The sequence below is a fragment of the Pelophylax lessonae genome (genome assembly GCF_965119305.1).
Source record: "Pelophylax lessonae genome assembly, chromosome: 10".
Lineage (NCBI taxonomy): Eukaryota > Metazoa > Chordata > Amphibia > Anura > Ranidae > Pelophylax > Pelophylax lessonae.
In genome coordinates, this window is record NC_138777.1 from 208,872,293 (window position 1) to 208,896,080 (window position 23,788).

At 42.3% G+C, this 23,788-nt stretch overlaps 1 protein-coding gene across 2 annotated transcripts in view; it reads right to left on the reverse strand.

The window, feature by feature from the left end:
- BANP (BTG3 associated nuclear protein) overlaps positions 1-23,788 on the reverse strand; it is a 645,526-nt gene that overhangs the window by 449,642 nt on the left and 172,096 nt on the right. For both annotated transcript variants that reach the window (XM_082269667.1, XM_082269666.1), the window contains 2 exons: positions 21,321-21,443; positions 20,896-21,074 (listed from right to left, as the gene is read on the reverse strand). In XM_082269667.1, coding sequence (XP_082125793.1) covers positions 20,896-21,074; positions 21,321-21,443 — 302 coding nt within the window. The remainder of the gene's footprint in view (positions 1-20,895; positions 21,075-21,320; positions 21,444-23,788) is intronic.

The following is a 23,788-nucleotide window of genomic DNA, read 5'->3' on the forward strand; positions in this document are numbered from 1 at the left end:
AAAAAATCGCAAAAAGCGTATTTTGATTGGTTTGCGCAAAAGTTATTGCGTTTACTAACTAAGGGAAAGATTTTTGTCATTTTTGTTGTTTTTTTTTTTTTAACGAGTAATGGCGGCGATCTGCGATTTTTTTTGCAGGACTGTGACATTGCGGTGGACAGATCGGACCCTTGACTGACATTTTTGGGGTTACCAGTGACATTACTGCAGTAATCAGTGCTATACATATGCACTGTTACTGTAAAAATGACACTGGCAGTGAAGGAGTTAACTTTATTGGAGAGGGAGGGGTTAAGTGTGTCCCTAGGGGCGTGTTTCTAACTGTGCTTGGCTGTGGCTTGATGTGTAAGAACAGAGATCAACGGTCCTACATAGCAGAACCGATCTCCATTCTTACACAGGGAAGAATGACAGGCGGCTTTGTTTACATTAGACGCCTGCCTTTCTTACGGTGTAACGGAAGATCGCAAGTGCCCGGCGGACATCCCTAGATCCCTAGAGCCTCACAGGCTAGCGACGTGAGGGGCTGACTGCCGACGTAAATTGTCATGCGGCGGTCGGCAAGCGGTTAAAAAGTCATCCTTAAGCTCCAGTCAGTGATGTTACCTAGGCTGACATGATTTTATGCTGCAGGCAAGAGGAAGCATTTCCTCAGTCTCTCCTCTGCTACTGATCAGGCTGCAACATTGTAACTTTGTGACAAGTCACAAGGTGAGAAGCTGCAGCAGGGCCTGATGTGTCAGACATTTGAAAACACAGCCAGGAGCAGCACAGGCACCAGGATATAAATAATAGTATCACCTCTGAGCTGGCATCCGAGTCCAGGAAGTAGATGGTGACCCTGGATGATGCCTTGACAAAGATGGCTCCATTAAAATTGACAGAAAAACAGATGAAGGTTTTGTTGGGGGAAGTACTGTGACCTTTGTGAGAGGGAATAAATACCTGTGTGTCTTTTTACACTCACAGAAGTCGTAGCTTGCAGCACTTACCGTGAAAAAAGTACCTGATAATAGGTTCACTTTAACAGAGGGGGAGGGTTGACACTGCCATCCATAGTACCTGCAAATGTACGCAAACAAGATACTTGATTTTCAAGTAGAAACAGAATGGGCAGGTTCTCTTTGCTGACTAGTGAGGGGTTCTCAGGGGTGCTCCGGAAGGTATAGTTTGGTGAAAGTCCCTACAATTGTGCATTACCCATACAGTATTATTTTTCATTGAATGGAACGGCTGCTATTTTTCTGTATGTACTGCGTACGTGCACATGAAAAGTCCTCAGCTATGTGTTGCCACGTCTGGGGCTTGTATGTGAATGCACCATAAAGAAAAGTTGGCTAATTCTAGGTATCATTACTTTGTATCTCACTGTTTTTAAGGAACTAAAGTAGGCCTCGACGGTACAAAGGAAACATGATGTGGCCATACAAATTTCACATATATATGCAAACATCAGTAATAGATGAGACAAGTCCTCCTTGATGACTGGCATGATGCAAATCTTTTGTTGTGTGTGCCTAGGTATTCCAGAACTAGACCTGTAATAGGCGACGTATAGATTTTTGGTTGTCATGGAACAACAACTAAAAGTGCTATTGGAATGTCTGTTTAATATAGCTTAAACTCCAGGTGCATCAAAACAAACGTGTTAAATCTGCCTTACAGCTTGTATTCTTTAGAAAACAGCCACAGCCTGAGTAGTACAGCCTGTCCCCCTGCCAGCATGTGTAGAGAAGGACCCTTGCCCTTGTCTGGAAGCAGTGCTCTCCCTGCAGAGGTCTAACACATCTCCTTCTGAGTCAAAGCCATTATCAAAATTCATGCTCCCTGCTGACTGAAAAGCTGTAGCTTGAATTGCGTAGCAGGTGTGTCAGACCTCTGCAGAATGACCACTGCTTCCACACTACAGCATTCTGGCAGGGAACAGGCTTTCCACTTTACTAGGCAATGGTGGTTTTATAAAGAAAATTAGCTGTAAGACTGCACACTTTTTGTTTTGATGCACTTGTAATATACTTAACATATTTAAATTAAAAGACCTGTTTGGCTTTAACCTCTTCCCCGTCCGCGCTATAGCCGAAAGACGGCTATAGCGCAACCTCACATTGCCGGGAGGGCATCTATGGACGTCCTCCTGTGATCACACGTGCTCTGTGATTGAAATGTCCTTAGGACACAGCTGATTACAGATTGGGGTAATGCGCCAATCACATCGGCCCTTTACCACATGGACAGCTGATCACGATTTAAACACAAGCCCCAACAGTGCACACTAGTGCTGCCAATCAGTGCCTCCTTATCAGTGCTGCCTATCAGTGCAGCCTCATTATTGCCTCCTCATCAGTGCAGCTTCATCAGTGCAGCCTCATCAGGGTCAATCAGTGCAGCCTATTAGTGCCCATTAGTGCAGCCTCATCAGCGCACATCAGTGAAGCAGAAAAGTTACCGGATTGCAAAATTTTATAACAAAGTATATAAAAACATTTTTTTTTCATTTTCGGTCTTTTTTAGTTTGGTTAGTAAAAAATAAAAAAAAAACAGTAGTGATTAAATACCACCAAAAGAAAGCTCTATTTGTGTGGAAAAAAATGATAAAAATGTCATATGGGTACAGTGTAGCATTACCACGCAATTGTCATTCAAAATGTGACAGCGCTGTAAGCTGAGATTTGGCCTGGACAGGCAGGGGGTAAAAGTACCCAGTAGGGAAGTAGGTAAATGTTACAACAGTTGCTTTAAGGGAGCATTCATCACCTAAGGCTCCTGAAGAATAGCTTATTTTCCATTGAAAGAAAAGGAGGTAAACGTGTTCATCTGGGCACATCAAGCGATCCCCATTTTAAAACAATATCCTGGCTTTCAATTAGACCAATTTCCTATTTAAACAGAAAGTTGAAAGAGATACACATGGGACTATTTAGCTTTGCGTGCACATGACTGACCTCGAGCAGGATCTGATAAATATAAGGAATTAAGGTGATGTCATTCACTTGAGGGCGTACAATAGACTACAAATTGCACTGGCGAATAACTGAAAATATGGCCCAGGACATTATTCAGTTATAGGCAAAGCCTCACTGAAAGGATCTTAAAAGCATTAAAAAACTGCTTATTCCCTTTCATTGCTGCTGCATTCACTGACAACTCTCATTAATCACAACCTATAACTGGCAGCAATAATCTTCATTTAGCACCTGTTTGCAGCAGCTTAGAAACAACTGTACTCATAAAAAAGCCGTAGGGGGACAGTAGAGTAATCATACAGTCTGTTAAATAGTTTGTCCAAGGAATGTCCTCCGAGCTCCATAAACCTAAAAAAATGCTGTTCTCGATGCTGTACTCTTCCATGACGTAAGGGAACAGACACATGTCCCAGAGACGAGTTACTGCGGGATCCTATGAGGGGTGGCACGTTAAATCTCTTATAGTTGGAGGATGGCCTGCTCAAGCTGTGTTAGCAAAGCATATCTGAAGCAGCAGGAGCGGAGATCAATTAGTCGGCTACTGTATAGGAAGAGGAGGAAAGCGCAATCATAATAGCCAGGTCCAAGTAAAGAGGATGAGTGTGAATTATTTTCACTTGGAGAACTGCAAAGACTACCAAAAAAGATTAATGTCCAAAAAGAAAAGGTGGGGGGATGTGTGTATATTTACATTTATTTACACATTTTTACAACAGAAAATCCTAACATTGAAAGCAGTCCATATTGACCGATTCCCCCTCACCTCCACTGACAGCTGTACAATTTAGATGGTTTACAGGAGTCAAGAAAGAGCACCAAACTGTCATCTCAAGAGTCCAAAGTCCTTTATTACAATCACCGGTAACAGTGGCAAGGCAAAACACACCAACTTGTTTCAGGGGCAAAAATTCCCCTTCATTAGGGTTTAAAACATTGTAGCATAAATCTACAACAGGGCTCGACAAATCCCAGGTGCCAGGTTACCATGGTGACTAGAAATTGCATCCTGGCACCTGGGCTTTTGTCAGCACATTCACTGTCCAATGGTGTCTTCTCTTAGCACACTCAGGCCATCCTCAGCACTCAATTACCAGCTGTGCACATGCATGCTGGGAGCTGCTCAGTCTCGGCATAGGGAAGGCTGGAGAGCTTAAACTGGGCCTGAGCTGGGTCTTCCTAGGCCTCACACAGTGGGGTGGGTGGCAGGAGAGTGACAATCGTCTTCCCTGGCTGCAGGATGGAGCCCTGAGCTGGTCTACCAAGGCCTTGTATGGAGAGGAGGATTAGGGGAGCATTGCTGCTGCCATCATGTCTCAGGAGAAAGTGGAGCTGGAGGTGGAGATCCCCTGCGATGGCAGCCTGTAGAGGTCCAATAGTGTCCCCCATATTACCAAGCTCAGCTGAGGCTGGGGGAGCAGGTAGGGAAATGGAGGGGAATTTGTGTATTGTATGAACTATCAGAATCAGTTGACTATGGGTGATGTGTCCAGGATGGAGACGACCTGTAGATTACAAACTGTGAAGGAGCTACATCACTCAGCATAGTACCTGCTGGTTCGACATGCTGGTATTCGCAATTCTTTAGAGCCTGGAATGCAGAATAACTTTAAATGTGGAGTTACTGGGCAATGTCTGATTGCCTGCAGTCCTTTTACTTTCACTAATGTCCCAGATCCTGGAGGTTTGCCCCTGTGTAAAGAATGTTTCATGTAATTGTGACCTTCCATTTCTATCCTCATGGTTTAGTGTAAGGTGAATGTCTGGACAGAATAGTTTGATCTATGAGCAAGCAAGCGTGATCTTAGGGTCTTTTTACCTTAGTGCGTTGGAAAATGGCATAAACATTTTATGAAACCACATATTGCATTTTTACTGAGTTTTTGATGCTTTACTTTAAAAATTAAATATAATGAATCTACTGGTCCCAAGTTTTCTCAAATTTCTTTTGATTGTTTTTAAAAATGCACACGAGTCTGTGATTAATCATCACCAGCTTCACTATAGTTATATTAGCTGCCAACAAAATATTCTAGAATAATCATCTGATGTATCAAGGAAGATCAAGATCAAGGTCAATCCTTTGAAACAAGGCACACTCTGGGAATCTGGGAACACTTATCTGTGTCCCTGAGTAAATCATATTATAAATCTTGTTCCAATTTTTTTCTTCTTAACTTTGTGTTATTGTCACCATACACTTGACCACAAGCCCTGAAACATAACGGAGGGGCCCGTGGGATCCATTTGTAAACCTTGTTTAGGAAGATACACCATCTCATGAATGTCTTTAGGCGCTGTTCAAGCAACTGGATTAGTAGTGAATGTAGGTCCCCACTGAGCACGCTCTCACCTTCAAAGTGGGCATCTGAAGCCCACTGGTATCTCCTTACAAGATACGGCGCTGCTGTCTATCCAGCATGCACCTCCCGATCTCGCACATGTGCATATCAAATAAAGCGCGGCAAGGCGATGCTACAAGTGCCAGATGCCCATTGACTCCTAAGATTGATGACACTAATATTCCAGGAGCCAATGGGCAGGCGGACATGAGGTACCTTGCCACGGAGGTATTAAAGCCACAAAAAAGACATGTATGACCGGCTTTAAAATTAAAATTATTAATAGACTTGGATTCCTACGAGTCATGAATGCAAATATTGGTGGGTGAATCTACTTGTATAAAGCTATCTTTATCCTTTACCATGTCCAAGTTAAATAACTCCACTGGAACCGTGTGACTGCTTTCCCATAATGTTCAGGGGTTGGGCTCACCCTCTAAGTGCATTAAAGTATTCAAATACTATAGATCGCTAGAAGCTAATATTGTAGTCCTTCAGGAAATGCACTTCACTACTTCTTTCACTCCCTGCTATATACATACATTTTATCCCGTTTGTTGCTTTGCTAATGCTAAGGTGAAAAAACGAGGGGTGGCGCTCTATTTGTCACGACGGCTCTCCTTTACAGAAACTAAAATACTGAAAGATAAGGATGGGTGCTACTTGTTGGTGACGGGACACCTAGGAGAAAATTTAGTAATATTTTTGGTTTACTATGCCCCCAATATGAACCAGGTGGCCCTTTTCCACTCACTTACTTCGATCTTTAGCTCCAGAGTTCGAGGGAGAGGTTATTCTAGTGTGTGATTAACTTGACGCTAGATCAAATTTTAGACAAATTCCATACATCTCAGCTACAAACTCCCCTAAACAGAGCCACAAATTCACTCAACTGTTACACCACCATGATCTTATTGACGCTTGGAGGGAGGCCAATCCTACTGTTCAGGACTACGCTCATTTTCCTAGAGCACACAACCACTATTCCCGTATTGACCATATATTTCTTCTTTCAGGACTGTTACCTAGACTACTTTCAGCTAAGATAGTTTCAACACCCTGTTCTGACCATGACCCTATTGTTTTACAACTCTCTAATTTGACAGTCAAATTGGCTAAATCTCATTGGCGTTTGAATGATTCTATTCTCAGTAATGAATCCTATTATCTAGATATCAGTGTCCACTTGAAAACCTACTTTAATACTAATAGAGCAGAGGACACTAACCCCGCTATCAACTGGGCGGCACATAAGGCCTCTATCCGGGGTTTTTTGATTCAGCTATCATCTAGACTTATGAAAGTTCGCAACAAGGTAATTACTAACAAAACCAAGGAATACGAAGCCCTAGCTAACCAACACAAATGTTCCCCCCACCTGACCTACTGAACAAACTTGAACACGCTTGCACGAAACGTAATGTTTGTCTAACTACAAAAGAAGAGAAAGACTAATGGGCCATACACACTATAAGATTGTCTGAAGACGTTTTCCTTTAGACTTACCAAAACCATATAATATGAGGTCAATCCTAAACACTTTCAATTGGTATGCAATCTGGCAGGCCCTTGCACTACATAGAAAAGGTAAATCTAACCACAAAAGTTGGATAGTGTGTATCCAGCTTTAGGCTGTTCATACATGTCCAACTTTTGTTGTACAATTTTCTGTCAGATCTACCACAAACCACATAATGTGAGGTCAAAGCTAAACAACACATTCACTTGTATCCAATTAGGCAGGCCTTCGTACTACATACTTGAAGGTAAATTTCAAGAAAATCTGCCAGAAAACTGAAAGAAAATTGGATCATGTATGGCCAGCCTTACGCTGGGCTAATCATACATTTTTTACCTGGCGTGACCGACCAGGCTCGTTATTAGCTCCTAAACTCACCACTAAACACACATATACAGCCCTTCCAAAAAATAGACTTTCAGGAGGAAATCTCTCTCAAAATCCCCAAAAAATCCTTTAAGAATTTCAGAATTTTTATACCAAATTATACAATGCACCTCAAGATTCTGTTTCCAATTCTATTAATAGGTTCCTGAACACCTTGTCTTTACCATCTCTCACAGAATCCCTCATGGATCAACCCATCAAAGAAATTCACACTACTATCAAAACATTGTATTTAAATAAGTCACCAGGTCACGACAGTCTCCCCAAGATCTACTATAAAAAAAATTTCTGAACAGTTGACCCCTCATATGACTCTTAACGTTAATTCTTTATGTGACGGTGGAAAGGTTCCGTTTGATGAGAATAGGACCTTCATCAGCGTTATACCTAAACCGAATAAAGACTCTACTGATATCCTTAATTACCGCCCTATTTCATTGATTGTGACCATAAAAATTCTAACAAAACTGCTAGCTTTACGTCTGCGCACTTTTTTAGCGCACTATATCCATAAAGATCAATTCGGCTTTATAAACTAATTCCAAACATTAGATCAGATCTGTCGATCTATAGCCTTGATCTCTATGGTACGCTCCAACTGGGATTCTTCTTTACCTAGAGAAATGTTAGTTCTTTCATTAGACCTTCGTAAGGCCTTTGATAGCCTAAATTGGGATTATTTATTTACCACTCTAGAGGCCTTTGGATTTGGCTCCACCTTTATTTCACTACTGAAAATGCTTTACAGCAATCCGTCATCTCAGGTCTCCATTAAGGGTTTTAAGTCGCCTTTGTTTCCTATCCAACCTGGAACACGACAAGGCTGCCCACTTTCTCCATTGCTATTTGCATTGGTAATTGAACCCTTAGCCATAGAAATTCAATCCCATCCTAGCATACATAGTGTATGTTGCAGACAACAGGAGCATAAGTATTCCTTGTTTGCCGACTACGTCCTCATGTATGTCCCTAGCCCTCAAACTACCTTATCTATTGACTTTGCTACACCAATTCTCAGGACTTTCTCTGAACACCCAAAAAACAACAGGTAAAGATATTTCTTTACCTCCCTTGATGGTGCAGACCTTACGCAACACTTATAATTTTCAGTGAGGACTACACTCCCTTCCCTATTTAGGGATTCAATTGACTCTTTCATTTGACACTCTATTGGGTTAATTATCCTCCACTCTTTCGCCGACTTTGGGAAGATCTTCAACAATGGGCAGACTATCTCTTATCGTGGGTTGGCAGAATTATCTCAATTAAAATGACATTTCTATCCAGAATACTTTACTATTTTAGAACCCTACCGGTTGCTGTCCTGAAAAGAGACTTACAGCATTTACAATCAGAAGTTCTTTGTTTCTTTTGGGACAATAAAAAACCTAGAATGAATAAATTGACATTATATGTCTCAAAAACCGAGTGGTGGACTTGACCTCCCTAATTTACAAGCTTATCATCAAGCTGCTCAAATAACTCAGCTATCCTATACAGCGGCTAATGGACCAACATCTCTTTGGGTCTCTATTGGAGCTTTCTCATGCAACCCTTTTGCTGTTGGATCCCTAATGTGGCTACCTGGTCGCTTTCGCCCCCCTATTTTATGCCCTACGCAATGCCATTCCCTAGCGGTTTGGGATGGAGTAAAAAACCCCTGTCATATCCCTGGAACCAGCGCTTTTTCAAAAACTTCCCAATACAAATAGGAATGTACAATGGGGTTCCATGTTATCCTTTTTTTTTTTTTTCCTCATACTCTTACATACTGTCTGGTTATCCTGACCGATAATTCTATCGAGATTACTCATTGCTGGGATATCCCTGTTTATCATTAAGAGATTCTATGTTTATGAACAACTTGAAGAAAATACATTCCTGCACTTGTGTTTGATCCTATACCTGTTTACACTATTGTCCAAAAATTGTGCCTTTTTGATATTATCTTACTACCTCAATAAAAATATTGAAATATAAAATTATTATTAGACAAGCTATCCCGAGAGGTTGCCTATGTGAAGCAGAACTTTCCTGGTCTACCACCAGAAAAGCTTGGTTAGTTATGGAGTAGTTGAAACTGTGGATTCCCAAAAATAGGTTCTGAGAAAACACAATGCTTCCCCCTACCATGAAACGGTTTTTGACTGTAGTAATACTAGTGAATATAACTTAGAAGTTTACCACACCGTATAAATGAAACTCAGCGGAATAAACTGGCAGCAAGGCAATATATGCTAATAACCAAATAGGGATGGTTACAGAAAGTGTGGAGGCTTTGGGGCATCATTGTCTGAAAATACAGCCTTAAAAATGGATAGCCCTATCCACAGTGGCTGCATTTTCACTGAATAGTGAAATACTCACACTTATGTGTATAAGCCTTTAACCGAGCTTGACTTGTAGCTCTTACTCGGATACAGCAGTCAGCTCTCGTTCTCTTTAGTAGAGATGATCACAGGCTCACTTAATTACCGGGGTGGGACAGGAGTAACAGCTCAAAATCTCCATAAGTCGCAAATATTTCATAGGCGATTGTTATAGTCCCAAGAAAAATTAATGGATTGGCAGTTTTTCTCGACATTTACATATGAACCAAGCACATAAAAGGCCAGAAACATCTGTTCTAGCTGGACAGTGTGCCAAGTAACCATGCACACATAACAGACCCACCAAATATTTTCTCTGCATTGAAAACTTCCTTTTCACAAACCAAGGCGACAGTGCAGCCTGAGACAATTACACAAAATATGGTAAATGAGGGAGTGAGTCGTAAAGCTGAAAACATTATATAATGGGGTGTGTTAGGAAAGTTAACTTGTTTGTTTCTGGCAGTAAAAGAATGCCAGGAACAAACAGGAAGTACAAACAATCCCTGAAAGACAAAATATTCACCCGCTATTCATCCTAGCCATGTAACAAACTGATTGAGAGCTAAGTACAGAATGAACTTACATGTAGTCTAACCTTAAAACAAGCTACGCTGCTCTCTTGTGCGACTCTCAATATCTTCTGTAGCCTTAAACTGCATATCTGGGCAAAAGGAAAACATATTTTCAGTAGATCTCTGCAGTATATGCACATTTCTGCATGTATAATCCCTTTAAAAAAGCTGCAGGAACAGAAAAATACCTATGAACCTGCCAAACATCCAGAAAGCTCCTAATTTCCAGTTGGAGTTGACAATGCTGCCTCTGCAGCACTGCAATTCAAGAAGCATCCCGAGCTATCCCCTGCAGACCACAGAGCAGTGGAGAAGAGTTCTGTGGTCCAGCAGAGAAGAACTGAGCAGGACTGTGCTGAAAGCTAAATCAGGTTTTTACAATTTCTCGCAAAGCAATAGATGTTTTTTAACCACTTAAGCCCCGGAGGATTTGGCTGCTAAACGACCAGAGGGCATTTTGCGATTCGGCACTGCGTGACTTTAACGGACAATTGCGCGGTCGTGCGACGCTGTACCGAAACGAATTTGGCGTCCTTTTTTTCCCACAAACAGAGCTTTCTTTTGGTGGTATTTGATCACCTGTGCGATTTTTTGATCACGCGCTATAAACAAAAAAAGAGCGTAAATTTTGCAAAAATAGCAATATTTTTCCCTTTTTTTTATATGAAATTCCCCCAAAAAAAAATGTAAAAATCAAAATTTTTTAATATTTTCGGCCAATTTGTTTTATGCTACCTATGTTTGGTAAAAAAAATCGCAAAAAGCGTATTTTGATTGGTTTGCGCAAAAGTTATTGCGTTTACTAACAAAGGGAAAGATTTTTGTCATTTTTGTTGTTTTTTTTTTTTAACGCGTAATGGCGGCGATCTGCGATTTTTTTTGCGGTACTGCGACATTGCGGCGGACAGATCGGACCCTTGACTGACATTTTTGACACTTTTGGGGTTACCAGTGACATTTCTACAGTAATCAGTGCTATACATATGCACTGTTACTGTAAAAATGCACTGGTAGTGAAGGGGTTAACTTTATTTGAGAGGGAGGGGCTGTGTGTGTCCCTAGGGGCGTGATTCTAACTGTGATTGGCTGTGGCTTCAACTGTATGCAGAGTGATCAATGGATCTACATAGTAGATCCATGTGATCAGCTCTCATACAGAGAGGAGAATGACAGGCAGCTTGTTTACACAAGCTGCCTGACTATCTCCCTCTCCCCCGCCGATCGCAGAGTGGCCGGCGGCGATCGGGTCCGCCGGTCACGCGCGCGGGGGGGTCCGTGACCACGCGGGAGCGGGAGCGCGCCTCCGGCGGCGCGCGCTCGCTCCCTAAACCCTCACAGGCGAGCGACGTAGACCTACGTCACTTTGCCTGTGAGGGGCTGACCGCCCACGTAGATAGTCGTGCGGCGGTCGGCAAGTGGTTAATACAAGCAGTGTTTTTAAAGGGATAGGGAACGTAGATGTATTGTAGAGATGTATGATGTAGAATATGTTATTATTTCTTCCCAGATGTACACTTTAACCTTCTGTTTTTTGGTTACACCATATCACTGTAAGAAACCGTAAGACCGGATTAAAACGCAGTGATAGACAAATGTCCAAAAGAATAAGAGTGGATAATATCTAGAGAAGCAGGCAATATCTACAGTGACATGACAAAGTATTCACATCCCTTACATTTTTGTTACCACATTTTGTCATGTTAGGACCAAAAACATAAATTTATTTTATTTGGATTTTGTGTGATAGACCAACACAAAGTGGCACATAATTGTGAAGTGGTAGGAAAATGATAAATGGTTTTCATATGCGGCACCAGGGATCTTTCCTCTCTTCCTTCCAGTGGCTTTGTGCTTATCTTACCAGAACCCCCCAGTGATGCAGCTATTTGTTTAAATACTGCAATTAGATTGTGTCACCTTACAAACTTTACGATTTGTGGCAGTGTGGCTTCATCATATATGTAATTGTGTGCAATCAAGACAGTCAGTTTTAATATACATGTTAGGAGCAGAACTTGTTTAAGGTTGTCTTTACTGGTTTGCAGAACGGAGTGCTGGAGGATATTTGTGTTGTTCATCTGCTGCAAATGGTGCCATTCACCAGTACCTTTCTTCTGCCAAATCTAAATTGATCGAGCGGCTTCCACCTCCATCTTTTTTCGGTAATCACACTAAATTAGGGACAATGCCAATGGAGTGGAACAAATGATGGCTTTTACCCATTTAGAAACTTCAAAGGACAGCAACAGGAAAGTAAAAAACAAAAAGAAAACCTTTTTTATCATGAATTCTGCAACTAGAATAGATGTTTATACAAGTGTAACATTGAGGTCTTGCGTGTTGCAGACATTCACGGTATTTGAAGATGTTTATGTTAAAGGAACTTTACACTAAATACAATATTTATTCTGTATAGCAGAAAATGCAAATTCAATTTCTTGTATTATTAGGGTACAGATAACTGTATTTTATAGCCATGTAGTCTTTTGAACTCAACTGTTTTATGTTACGCAGAAACAAACTTTTGGAGGGCTGTGTCAACATACTGTAATGTGTTCAGTATACAACCAAGATTAATTAAAGGCCACATAGAAAGGTATGGTAAAGTTTGCTACCAGACAAACTGATGAGGTCATGTTGTGATTTTAAGTAGAGTTCGACCGATTATCGGCAACAACGATATATCAAGGGCCGCTACCAACCCACAACAGGGTGCCAGCAAGCAATCCACACTGCCAGGTGTCAGCCACCAACCCACAACAGGGTGCCAGCAAGCAATCCACAACAGGGTGCCAGCAAGCAAGCCACCCACACTGCCAGGCATCAGCCACCAACCCAAGAGAGGGTGCCAGCAAGCAAGTCACCCACACTGCCAGGCGTCAGCCACCAACCCACAACAGGATGCCAGCAAGCAACCCACACTGCCAGGCCTCAGCCACCAACCCACACTGCCAGGCGTCAACCACCAACCCACAACAGGGTGCCAGCAAGCAACCCACACTGCCAGGCGTCAGCCACCAACCCACAACAGGGTGCCAGCAAGCAACACACACTGCCAGACGTCAGCCACCAACCCACAACAGGGTGCCAGCAAGCAACTCACACTGCCAGGCATCAGCCAGCAACCTACAACAGGGTGTCAGCATTGCCAGCAACTTCGGCAAGCCATTTTTTCAATCTTTTTTGTGTCTTTCAAATTGAAATGGGGATGGATGAGGAGAGAAAAAGTAAAAGTGTGGTCTGGGACTATTTCTCTTCTCAACCTTCTCCAGGAAAAGCAGCAGTGTTCAACACATGTACAAACAAAATAAGCATGGGATCAGTAACTGCAAAAAAACTAAAATACGTAAAATCATTGGGCCCATCTAGAGTTCATCATACTGAATTATATCATGCAGCACAGAAAAAAAAAAATGAATATCAAAGTGATTTTTGAAATACCTCCTCCACTATCCCAGGCAACAATAACAGATATGTTTCAGAAAAAAAACATGTGTCACTGTCTAGATTCAGATGGAAAATCCCAACAGCTGGACAGAGTAATCACAGAGATGATTGTCACTGATAACCAGACAATGATGTCTGACTCAGGAGTTAAGCGATTGATGTCCATACTGCAGCCAAGCTACAAACTGAAGAGTGAGAAGCATTATCGAACAGAAATGCTGGGAAAGATTCACCAAAAGGTCGTTGACAAAGTAAAGGCTATGCTGCAACCAGAGAATTCTGGCAACTCACTCTCATTCACGACTCACTGCTGGTGGTCAGGACAAACAGAGTCAGACGAGTCACTATTGATTCTTACATGCCACTTCATTGACAGCGAATGGACAAAAAGGCAATTGGTGTTGGATACAAAAGTGATGCAAGGATCCCACACTGAGTACAGTAGAGAAATGTTTCTAAGCAAGCTTAAAGACTGGGGAATCAACAAAAACCGAGTGATACTCGTGCTACTTTGAGACAGTGGAGCAAACCTGTGGAAAGGAATGAGGCTTGATGATATGTCATACCTCAGTGTCATGGCACACAACACCTTCCAATTTTTAAATGATGGTCTGTCAAGCCAAAGAGATTTGATTGATATATGTTTTGAGAAGCATGAACAGATTAAAAAAGTTGTGCTTGCAAGTCTTTTGAATCCTCAATACAAGAACAACGCTTTCTCTTCTGATGATGTATTGGCACATGCAAAACAATGGCTGACAGAAGATATTCAACAGGAGGTGCAGGAGGTTCCTGCCAAAAAGACAAGTCCAGATCACTATTTAGATAATATGAGAGGAAAATGTAACTGAAAATTACAAAAGTGTGCTATTACTAAACAATAAAACAATAAACATTGTCCATATGTGAAAAAATCCAAAAAACAATGAGGAGTCTATTCCATCTGAAGGGGGGTGTTTCCAAGATGATGCATGCAAAACGGACCAAGTTGATTGGTGATAGGTGAATTAGCCTCTTACCAAAACAATAATCCAGTAAAGCATGTGACAGTGACACATGTGACCCTCTCGTACCCTTGCTCAGCCGGATCAGATTGTCTATAGACTGGATTCTTGTCCCATTTGACCAGAATCTCTCTTTGCAGAGATCTCATGTGGAACTGTGCAAACGGAACCGCCTCAAAGGCAGATACCATCAGGCCCAGCACCCGCATGCAAGTCCAAAGAGATGAAAGTCTGCTGGACAACAGAAGTTGAATTGCTTTCTGCAGTTTCTGGAGTTTTTCCAGCAGAAGGAACACTCTGGCTAAGGCCAAGTCCAGAGTCAGACCCAGATAGTCCAGATTTGTGGACGGAACCAGAGCAGACTTCTGAAGGTTCAGAATCCAACAAAACTCCCTCAGAGTTCGCAGAGTAATCTCTAAGTTGCCCACCAGAGCAGTCGGAGACTCTGCTCGCAGCAGAAGATCGTCCAGGTACCCCAGTACCGAGATTCCTCCACTGACCCAACAATGCCCACATCAGGGCCAACACTTTTGTGAAGACCCCAGAAGCAGAGGCGAGACCAAAGGGTAACGCCACAAACTGATAATGCTCCTCTCCCACGGAAAAGCAGAGGAAGCGCTGGTGACCAACATATATTGGAATGTGAAGGTGTGTCCTTGATGTCAATAGAAACAGGAAGATCCCCCTGATGTAGGGATGCCACTACCCTGCGAATGGTCTTCATTCGGAACTTCTGCACCCACACAAAGCAGTTTAGCGCCTTAAGGTCCAGAATTGTAAACACCTTGCCCTCCTTCCTTGGGACTGTAAACAGGTTTGAATAAAAGCACTAAAAATGTTCAGAAGTCAGAACAGGGACAATAACCCCTTAGCTCAGCAAGTCTTGCACTGCCCCAAAGAGACCCCCTAAGTGGTCTGGGGACAGGTACAAGTTGGAGGGAAAAAACCTTTCTGGAGCGTAAGAATGAAACTCGATCTTGAAGCCGGACCGTATGACTTTGTGGACCCACTTGTCCTGTACCAGGGAGGTTCACGGGTCCAGAAACCTAGTGTGAAGTTGAGACCTGCACGCACTCATTGGCCAGACTGGGTGACCACTGGATTTTAAAAAATATCCAGCCTATCGCCCAGTCTAGAAGTTGCTTGTAGATTTCTAACAGGAAAAATTAAAAAATCCATTAAAAAGGAAAAAATTGCCAGGACCAAAGATCCCAGCAAGGAACTAGGTCCTTACTCCAGACTAGGCAGAAAAAATGGAGTGCCTATAGCTGAGAGTGGGAGTATACCCCCTGGGACTGCCCATAAGCGTAGTCAAGCTTTATTTCTGCCTAATGTGCTACTCCTATAGGGGGCAGTCAAACCCAATGGTTGAGAAGATAAGGAGCTGTGTCCGTCAATGAACAATAGAGAAATAGCTTATATCTGGGCGGTCTATGGCCACCATTACACGGCATGGGTCAGTGAATGACAAGTGTGGAAGAGTTGTAAAACTTTCAAATTAGCCATAATCCTTATAAGAGGGGCAAAAAAAAAAGGAACAAATTAGTTGTCACATCCTGTCAGCTTTCATAATATTAGAATTCTGTGTTATCACACTTGCAAATATAGAAACAGTGATTAAGCTGATAAGCGGCTTTAGAAATGTATTAACAACACTGATTTTACACTTCCCGAACAAACAATCATATGTCTGGCCTTTTCAAGCCCCCTGACAGATCGTGCTTTCTTTGTGAAAGGAAAACAAAGAGCGAAGCTATTTTCTCTATGAGAAAATCACTCTGCCTCTGACATAGCTCCAAAAGAACAACAAACGCTGGGAAGGGCTGTGTGCTGGGCATCAACGGGCCTGCAAATGACAAGGGCTTGTTCAGAGTAACAGGAATTTCCCATGCCTTATTGAAACAATCTTTAGAAAAAACTTCAAAGGCTCATCTAAATGGAAAAGGCCCAGAGCACTGGAACTTGTGCTTCACCACAAGTTATGCAGAGTCAAGGCTCGCCTGGCTTCAGTACAACGACCGGCACCAACTCTGCAACTGCAAGTATGCAACTTAAAGTAGAACCAAAGTAAGTGGGTGGGAGTGGTTATAACCTTTGTCATTTTTTTCTTTTTTTTGCCATCTGTGTACCTTAGGGGAGATTTACCTTTACTTTGTGCCCCATGTGCATAACAGGACTTGAGAGGAAATGGTGAGAGAATCTCTTGTTGTCTCCATTGGAAGATTTCCCATCTAATTCTGTTGTAGTGAGAACCCAAAATTTGGGATTTTCTTTCAGTTGGAGTGATAACAGTAAATGGGCAGAGTGAGAGGGTGAATCTCCCTTATGGGGGCGCAGGCAGCAATACAAACCTGGCAGGTGTTCCAATCCCTCTCCAATATATCTAAAAAAAAAAAAAGTTTGACTTTGCAAACTTTAAAACAAAACCATCCTGCAACAGCTGGACCAGCTAGTCCTATTTCTGTAGAGAACACCTTGACAAGCAAGTTATGTCTTCTATGGGGAGGATTTCCAGGAAGAATCCGTGTTAAAAGGTTTCAATAGGCAAGATTTATATTTATTTTCCTAATGTGCATGTTTGTGATTGATATCAGAAAATAGGAACACAGAGCTTGACCCAACACAAATATATTTCCAAGGACAGATCAGACTGCGATAAGAGCCGTGAGATTTTCAAAAATGCTTATGATTTCCGGTTTCATTGGTACTGTTGGAAAAGAGATGCAGTTCAAAACTTACTTTCTCACCAATTCTTACTCACGGCAAGTGCCACCAGGGATAAATAATGTCTTCCAGTTGTGAAGTTTTTTGGCAGAAACCAATCATCTGAATCCTGTTTGGAGAAGGTAGGTTATGGAGCTAGTAATGTGCATTCCATAACAAGTTTTGTTTGCAGAGAAAGCACATAAGTTTGGCAGGTGAAATTATTTTTTTTTTTTTAGAAAAAAATTTGTTCCATCTTCATTGAGTAAGCTTGTGAATACAGTCCTTACATTCAAGCTTTGAGCCTCCTTTTAACAAACCATGGTGGCCATCCATACATATAAAAAAAGAAAACAATATTGATGTGGAAAAAGGAGGAAGCACCAAGGCTCTGCTAAGGAATGCGTGAATTCCTTCAAAGGATAAGTGGTAACTCACAGCTATTTCTCACACTTTTCCATTAAAAAGAAGAAAAAAAAACAGAATTAAAACCAGTAAGCAGCTGACATAGCTGCAAACAAGAACAACGTCCCAATGTGAATTTCCTGCTTGGAGAAAAACGGATTGTTGCCAATGAAAGTGTTTGTTTTTTGAAGAGTAACATGTGCCAATGACTTGGCATGATTAGCTATGCAGCCAGCCTCTGGGCCTGCTGTCTAAGGCTTCCAGTAACCGTCATGCGCATTTATACTCCCAGCCAATAGGTATAAACTTTCAGGCATTTAAGTGTATATTCAACATGAACCCGTACAGAGACAGAAAGAGCTGACTGAGCTGCCATGTTTACAATGTACTTGCAGCTGCCCAAGGCCAATCAGTCATACTTCACGTTCTTTTCTCCCATGACAGAAACCATGCTCGAATGCACCATGGCCAGCTGTGGTTTGGAATCACCGTATGCAACGAAGGAAAAGGGCCTGGCACTTACTACTTCACAAACTGCTCTGCTATTACAAGATTTGCACCTACAGTTTTACCATACTAACACGAGACTTTGGAACCCATGCTACTGGGCACAGTAAGAGAAGTCTGGGATTAATGTGTGACACAACAAACCAAGAACAGTTTTCATGTAGGCTTGTCGCCTACACATAAGCAAGAAATACAATTTTTCTTTTCTGTAATCAAAATATACAAGAGCACAGACCTTTGATGCATTACAAACTAGTGACTTCACTACTTTTTACCATGGAGAAGTGTTAATGTACATATTCATTGGAACAAAGTTGTTAAAATATATGTAAAGACAAAATATTTTGTGATTTTTCTTTCCCATTTTGGATAGAGCAGGGAAGAGCTAAACATGTATTGCAGGTATGGATATTTTATACATAGTTTGGACTTTAAAAATAACTCCTTTATATACCATACCTGATCGATGTCCCTGAAAGTTGAAAATCACTGAAGTAGACATCATTACTCTAGTGATTTCCACCTGCTTCCAGGTCCTATGCTGAGCGGTTGGCCTACAGCATTGCAAACACAGGAGGTCGACTGCTCAGCTATTCAGAAACAAATGCAAAGCATTCTCTGATTGGACAGGGAGGAGAGCATGATGTCACCTCCCGGACTCTCCAACTCATTCAATCAGAGAAAAATTTGCATTCATTCAGAAAATACAAAGCATTCCCTGTATAGCGCGCCTGTGCGGCTGACATCTGGTGTTCACATTGCATTGGGCTGGCCCCTCAGCACGGGATCTGGAAGCAAGAGGGAATCACTGGAGTAGCGGTGTCTGCTTCAGTGATTTACAGCTTCCGGGGGCATTGGCCAGAATTACATTGGTCCAAGCCAAGCTGGACAAATGTAATTGCAAAAATACACCATACCTAAAATTCATCTTTAAAACCCGTCAGATTTTTATTTTCACTATCTTTGTCCCATCGAGGACTCTTCCCATCATACTGCCTTCAAAGTGAGGAAAATACATTACATTGAGACAAATTTGTTTTGTTACAGATTTTTTAGTTTAATACTGTAGCTTTCATTTTGTATGTCGAATTTATAACTATGTATAGTTGATCTGTTAAACTTTGCAAGGAAGTTTAATGTTATATGGAATTTACTAAGTTTACTCAAATTTTTCATGTCAATGGTGTTAAATTAGCCACAAGTGTTCAGGATCCATATACGCATAGATTAATTTTTCCCATCTTGTAACCCCCACTTTACAATTAAGTTCACTGCCGAGTGAAACATGTAAGAAGGCGGAGGATTCATGTGATTCTTCCATTTGCACCAGAGGGATCACAAAACTCCTATATCAGCTTTTACCTCGTCTCTCCTTTTTTCTACAATGTTTGACTGTTGAGCAAAGGACGGACTCCTTAGGGAGCCAGCACCTGCAGTTGGGAGTGCACAGGCACAGAATCTGCAGCAGTGCATTTTGATTATTTAATGATATAATATAGAGAGCGCATTTCTCTCGCCTGGCCTGCAATATTTACATTTTTAGCAAAACAATGTGCTTCTATAAAGCATTATTTCCATTAAAAAACACTCAAAGTTGGGTGGAGAATGGGATACAAATATGGGATACAAATAACAAGAAGTATTTAATTATAAAAAAAAAAAAGACAATCTGCAACTGAACTTTTATCCATCATGGCTGGCTAAACTGGACTGAATTGCTCAATAACTTTATCGTTAAAAGGACTACAAAGACATATGAAACCAGAGCTTTGCATTCTTTCAGATGAACATTCCTTAAAAATGCTTCTGAGCATGTAATTACTGGGCAGGAAATTCATAGAGGAGAACTCATATATACACTGATTATGAGCAGAGATTCCCAGAACAGAAGCAGGTAAGCAGGGCCAGGACAAGGAGGGGGAATGGGACAGAAGGGGCACATGCCCTGGGAGCAATGTTATTATGTAAAGGGGAGGCATGCTGGCAGCTTGCAGGCACTTCGTTTTCCAGCTGTCTCAATGACAGGAGTGACAGCATTGTCCCTCCTTTCAGAAGTTTTAGGGTCATCGTTAACTGCTACAGGGAGGATTCTGCTCTCGTATCCCTCCAACGCCAGTCTACTGTTGGCAGAAGAGAGTTATCCTATCGATACAGGGACACTCTTTCCCTATGGTGAAGCCACCCTTGCAGGGCCAGGTTTTCGTATTGTGACACCAACACAGGGACATTTTTCCCTTCCAGCGAGACTACCGACACATTGGAATGTTTCACTTCCAGTGACACCACCAATGTAGGGCCATTTTTTCGTCACACTAATGGTGAGGAATTTCTTCCTTTGCTGCTGATAGCCCCATATTTATCAGCAGCACAGAATGTGCACTGCTATTAAACTTTTAGTTCGCTGTGGTGTTCCACAACCATTAGCACTATTATAGCAAGTCACAACCATAACATACAGTATATTGTGACCCAGTGCTGAGCACATAGCCGTTAGCCCCAACCTCTACTTTACCCGGTGGGGAGCGCAGTTTGGCACTTTTGCCCTGGGCACCAGATGACCTTGTCCCGGAACTGCAGGTAAGTAAAATATGGTCAACTTTTGGTTACCTAAGAAACAGGCTGGGGCAGATAATTTTTCATTCCTCAAGTGTAACAGGACATTTGATGCTGGACATACCTTCAGAGTTCAAAGTGATCAGGGTAACGTTGTTCCCCATGTTGGAGTTTCCAGAGTGTCCAGAATTGGACAGTGTATCACTGGCTTCTGACCCGCTGTCATTATCATCATGACTGTGGCTTTCATCTGGGCCTGGTACTTTCACCACGATTGTGTTATGTCTTCGCCCAGGGACCGCACTGCAATTAAAACCAAGCATTGTATTACAATGTTTTAATGTTTTAATCCTGCAGCACTTATCAAAGCAACATTTTCCAACAAGCCCGTTCATGAGCAGTTGGTCCTTAGATCGACTGCTCTCGAACAGGAATGGCCATGGATGGATCGAAATTTGGCCAGTCCCTGCCGACCCAGCCATGTTTCGAGCTATGGCCTGCTTAAATCTCCATTTTATCATGCAGTTAAAACGTACAAAAAGACATTACCTATTAAGTATATTTTCCAGACTTTCTGTTGTCTTGTTCACGGAGTCCTCCTGACTCTGCAGTTTGGCCACTACAGAGTTCTGTCTTTCATTATTTAGAATAACAGTTGTCTGAGGAACAACGCTAAGAGAAAGAGAAATGACATAAGATTTTATAGGGTTCATTGCTCTCCTAATATCCAATGTATCTTTATGAAAGCAAAACCATGAACAATGGTATGAAACAACTAACTGTGCAAAACAAAATGTGTCATTTTTTTTGTAATAATGTGGGAAAACACCCAAGTTGTGCAGGGCATTAGCCTAACCTTACTGTTGTGTTGAAATGGCACCACACTCTGAGCTTATGGTCCCTCCTTTGAGTAATTAAACAAGCTGCTATGCAGACTTCTATACCCCCTATAAAAAATATATTTACTGGTGCAGCGCCCAATAAATAGAATAATAAACTAAATTAAATATGACAAACAGAAAAAAATATTACAATCCATCTTGCACTTAAAACAAATTGTGAAATACTAATCAATCGTGATATTATAAAGTGCACCATTAAAGTGTTCGTAAACTCTAGTCCAATTCTTCACATTCTTATGCCAATAAAGCGATTAATATTAAAAGTGTCTCGTTTTCATAAAGTTCTTCAAAGCAAGCTTCCCAATAAAGTGCTCCTTCTTTATCTTGGCTCACTTCAATTCATGAATAGTGCTCAAATTTGTGCTTAAAATTCCATTCACCACACCCCTTTGCAAGCACCACTCATCAGATTCTGTGTGACCCCTTATATAATAAGAAGGTCTCAGGCGCTTATAAACTGAATCCAAGGGTTTGTGAAGGTGTTACCTTGCCCTACTGTTGGCAGCCATCTTGGACATGTGCAGACTGCTGCCTGTTATAGACTTCATCACTTGTGCCTGCTCTCACTTTCTCACTCTTGCTATGTTTTTATTGTTGTTTGCTCCAATAAACTGCTTTATTTTACCTGCATCCCCATGTGGTCTGGTTTCCTGGCACCCTGACAGTACACAAGGGCCATGAATCCTGACGATGCAGGTGCTCCTACGCTCCCCATGCTGGTTACCAGGCTCAATCAACAAGATTACCTTTTGGGTCAGTTCGCTCAGGTGTTGAAGACGTTGCTTGCACACACAGCGCACCTTGCTCCTGGTGCTGCTAGACCGGTGGTTCCTCCTGTTGTTGCACCCGCTTCTGCTCCTGTTGCTGCTTCTGTTCCTGCAGTTGCAGATGGAGTCACTGTTACCAGGGGGATGACTGGTTTAGCCCCCCTCCTGCAGTGCTATGGGGTGAACCGAGTCAGTGTTGTGGATTTCCTAAACCAAGTGGGCATTTAATATGAGATGATTCCTCAGGTGGTTCCTTCTGATAGGTCCAAGGTGGGCTTCCTAACGCTTTTGGACAAGGCCATGGCGAATCCCTTATGGGAGAACGATAATCCTGTGATCCTCGATTACCTAAGTTTTGTTGCCTCCTTTCGTAGGGTATTCAATGTGCTTGCCCATTCTGCTTCTGCTGCAAAGCAGCTCCTGTCCTTTCAATAGGATATACGAACTGTTGCCGAGTATGCCACTGAATTTCGTATCCTGGTAGCAGAGGTTGGCTGAAATAATGAGGCTCTGGTGGCTGTCTTCTCTCATGATGTCTCCGATGCATTGAAGGACCAGACTGCGGCCAAGGATCTCCCTGACGAGCTTGAGGCTCTCGTATCCTTCCTGATTTTGATCGATACCAGGCTCAGGGAGAGACCATCATTTAAGTAGCGCCTGCAGAAGCCCCCTACCAGATTGGCTCCTATGTTTTTTTTCCCACCCATTCCTCCTCCACCTCTTACGCCTCCTAGGGATGGTGCGTCTGGCTGTGAACCCATGCAGCTGGGGTTCACTCGCCTTTCCGAGGCTGAGCGGGCCTTTAAGTGGAGGGGGAGCTGATGCCTGTACTGCGGTCTTGGTGGGCATTTCCTGAAATCTTGTTCCGACCCATCCAGGAAACGCTCGCACCTAAGGTGCTGTCGGTGACAGATCTTCGGTAGAATTTCCTTGTCCCCGGTTTCCCGTAAAGATAGACCATTATTCACAGTTGTCCTGTGAATTTCATACCCTTGCAGCCTTGTGTTTCTCCATTAGTTATCGAGGCGATTGATGGCAGACCCCTGCAATCGCAACAGGTTATCCACGAGACTGTTCCAGTTGATAGGGACTCTTCACTGGGAGGTGACCTGTTTCCAGGTTATTTCGTCCCCACACTACTCCATTATTTTGGGGTACCCTTGGCTTCAGAAACACATTCTGACCTTTGATTGGCAGTAAGTCGAGATCCTCTCTTGGTCTCCACAGTGTGGCGCTGTTTGTATCCATGGGCTTGTTAAGGTACTTTGTACCTCCTCAGATTCAGTGTTGTGCTTGCCCGGGGGCACATTCGCAAGTCCACTTTTCCAGCGGGTGCCGGGTTTTTTTT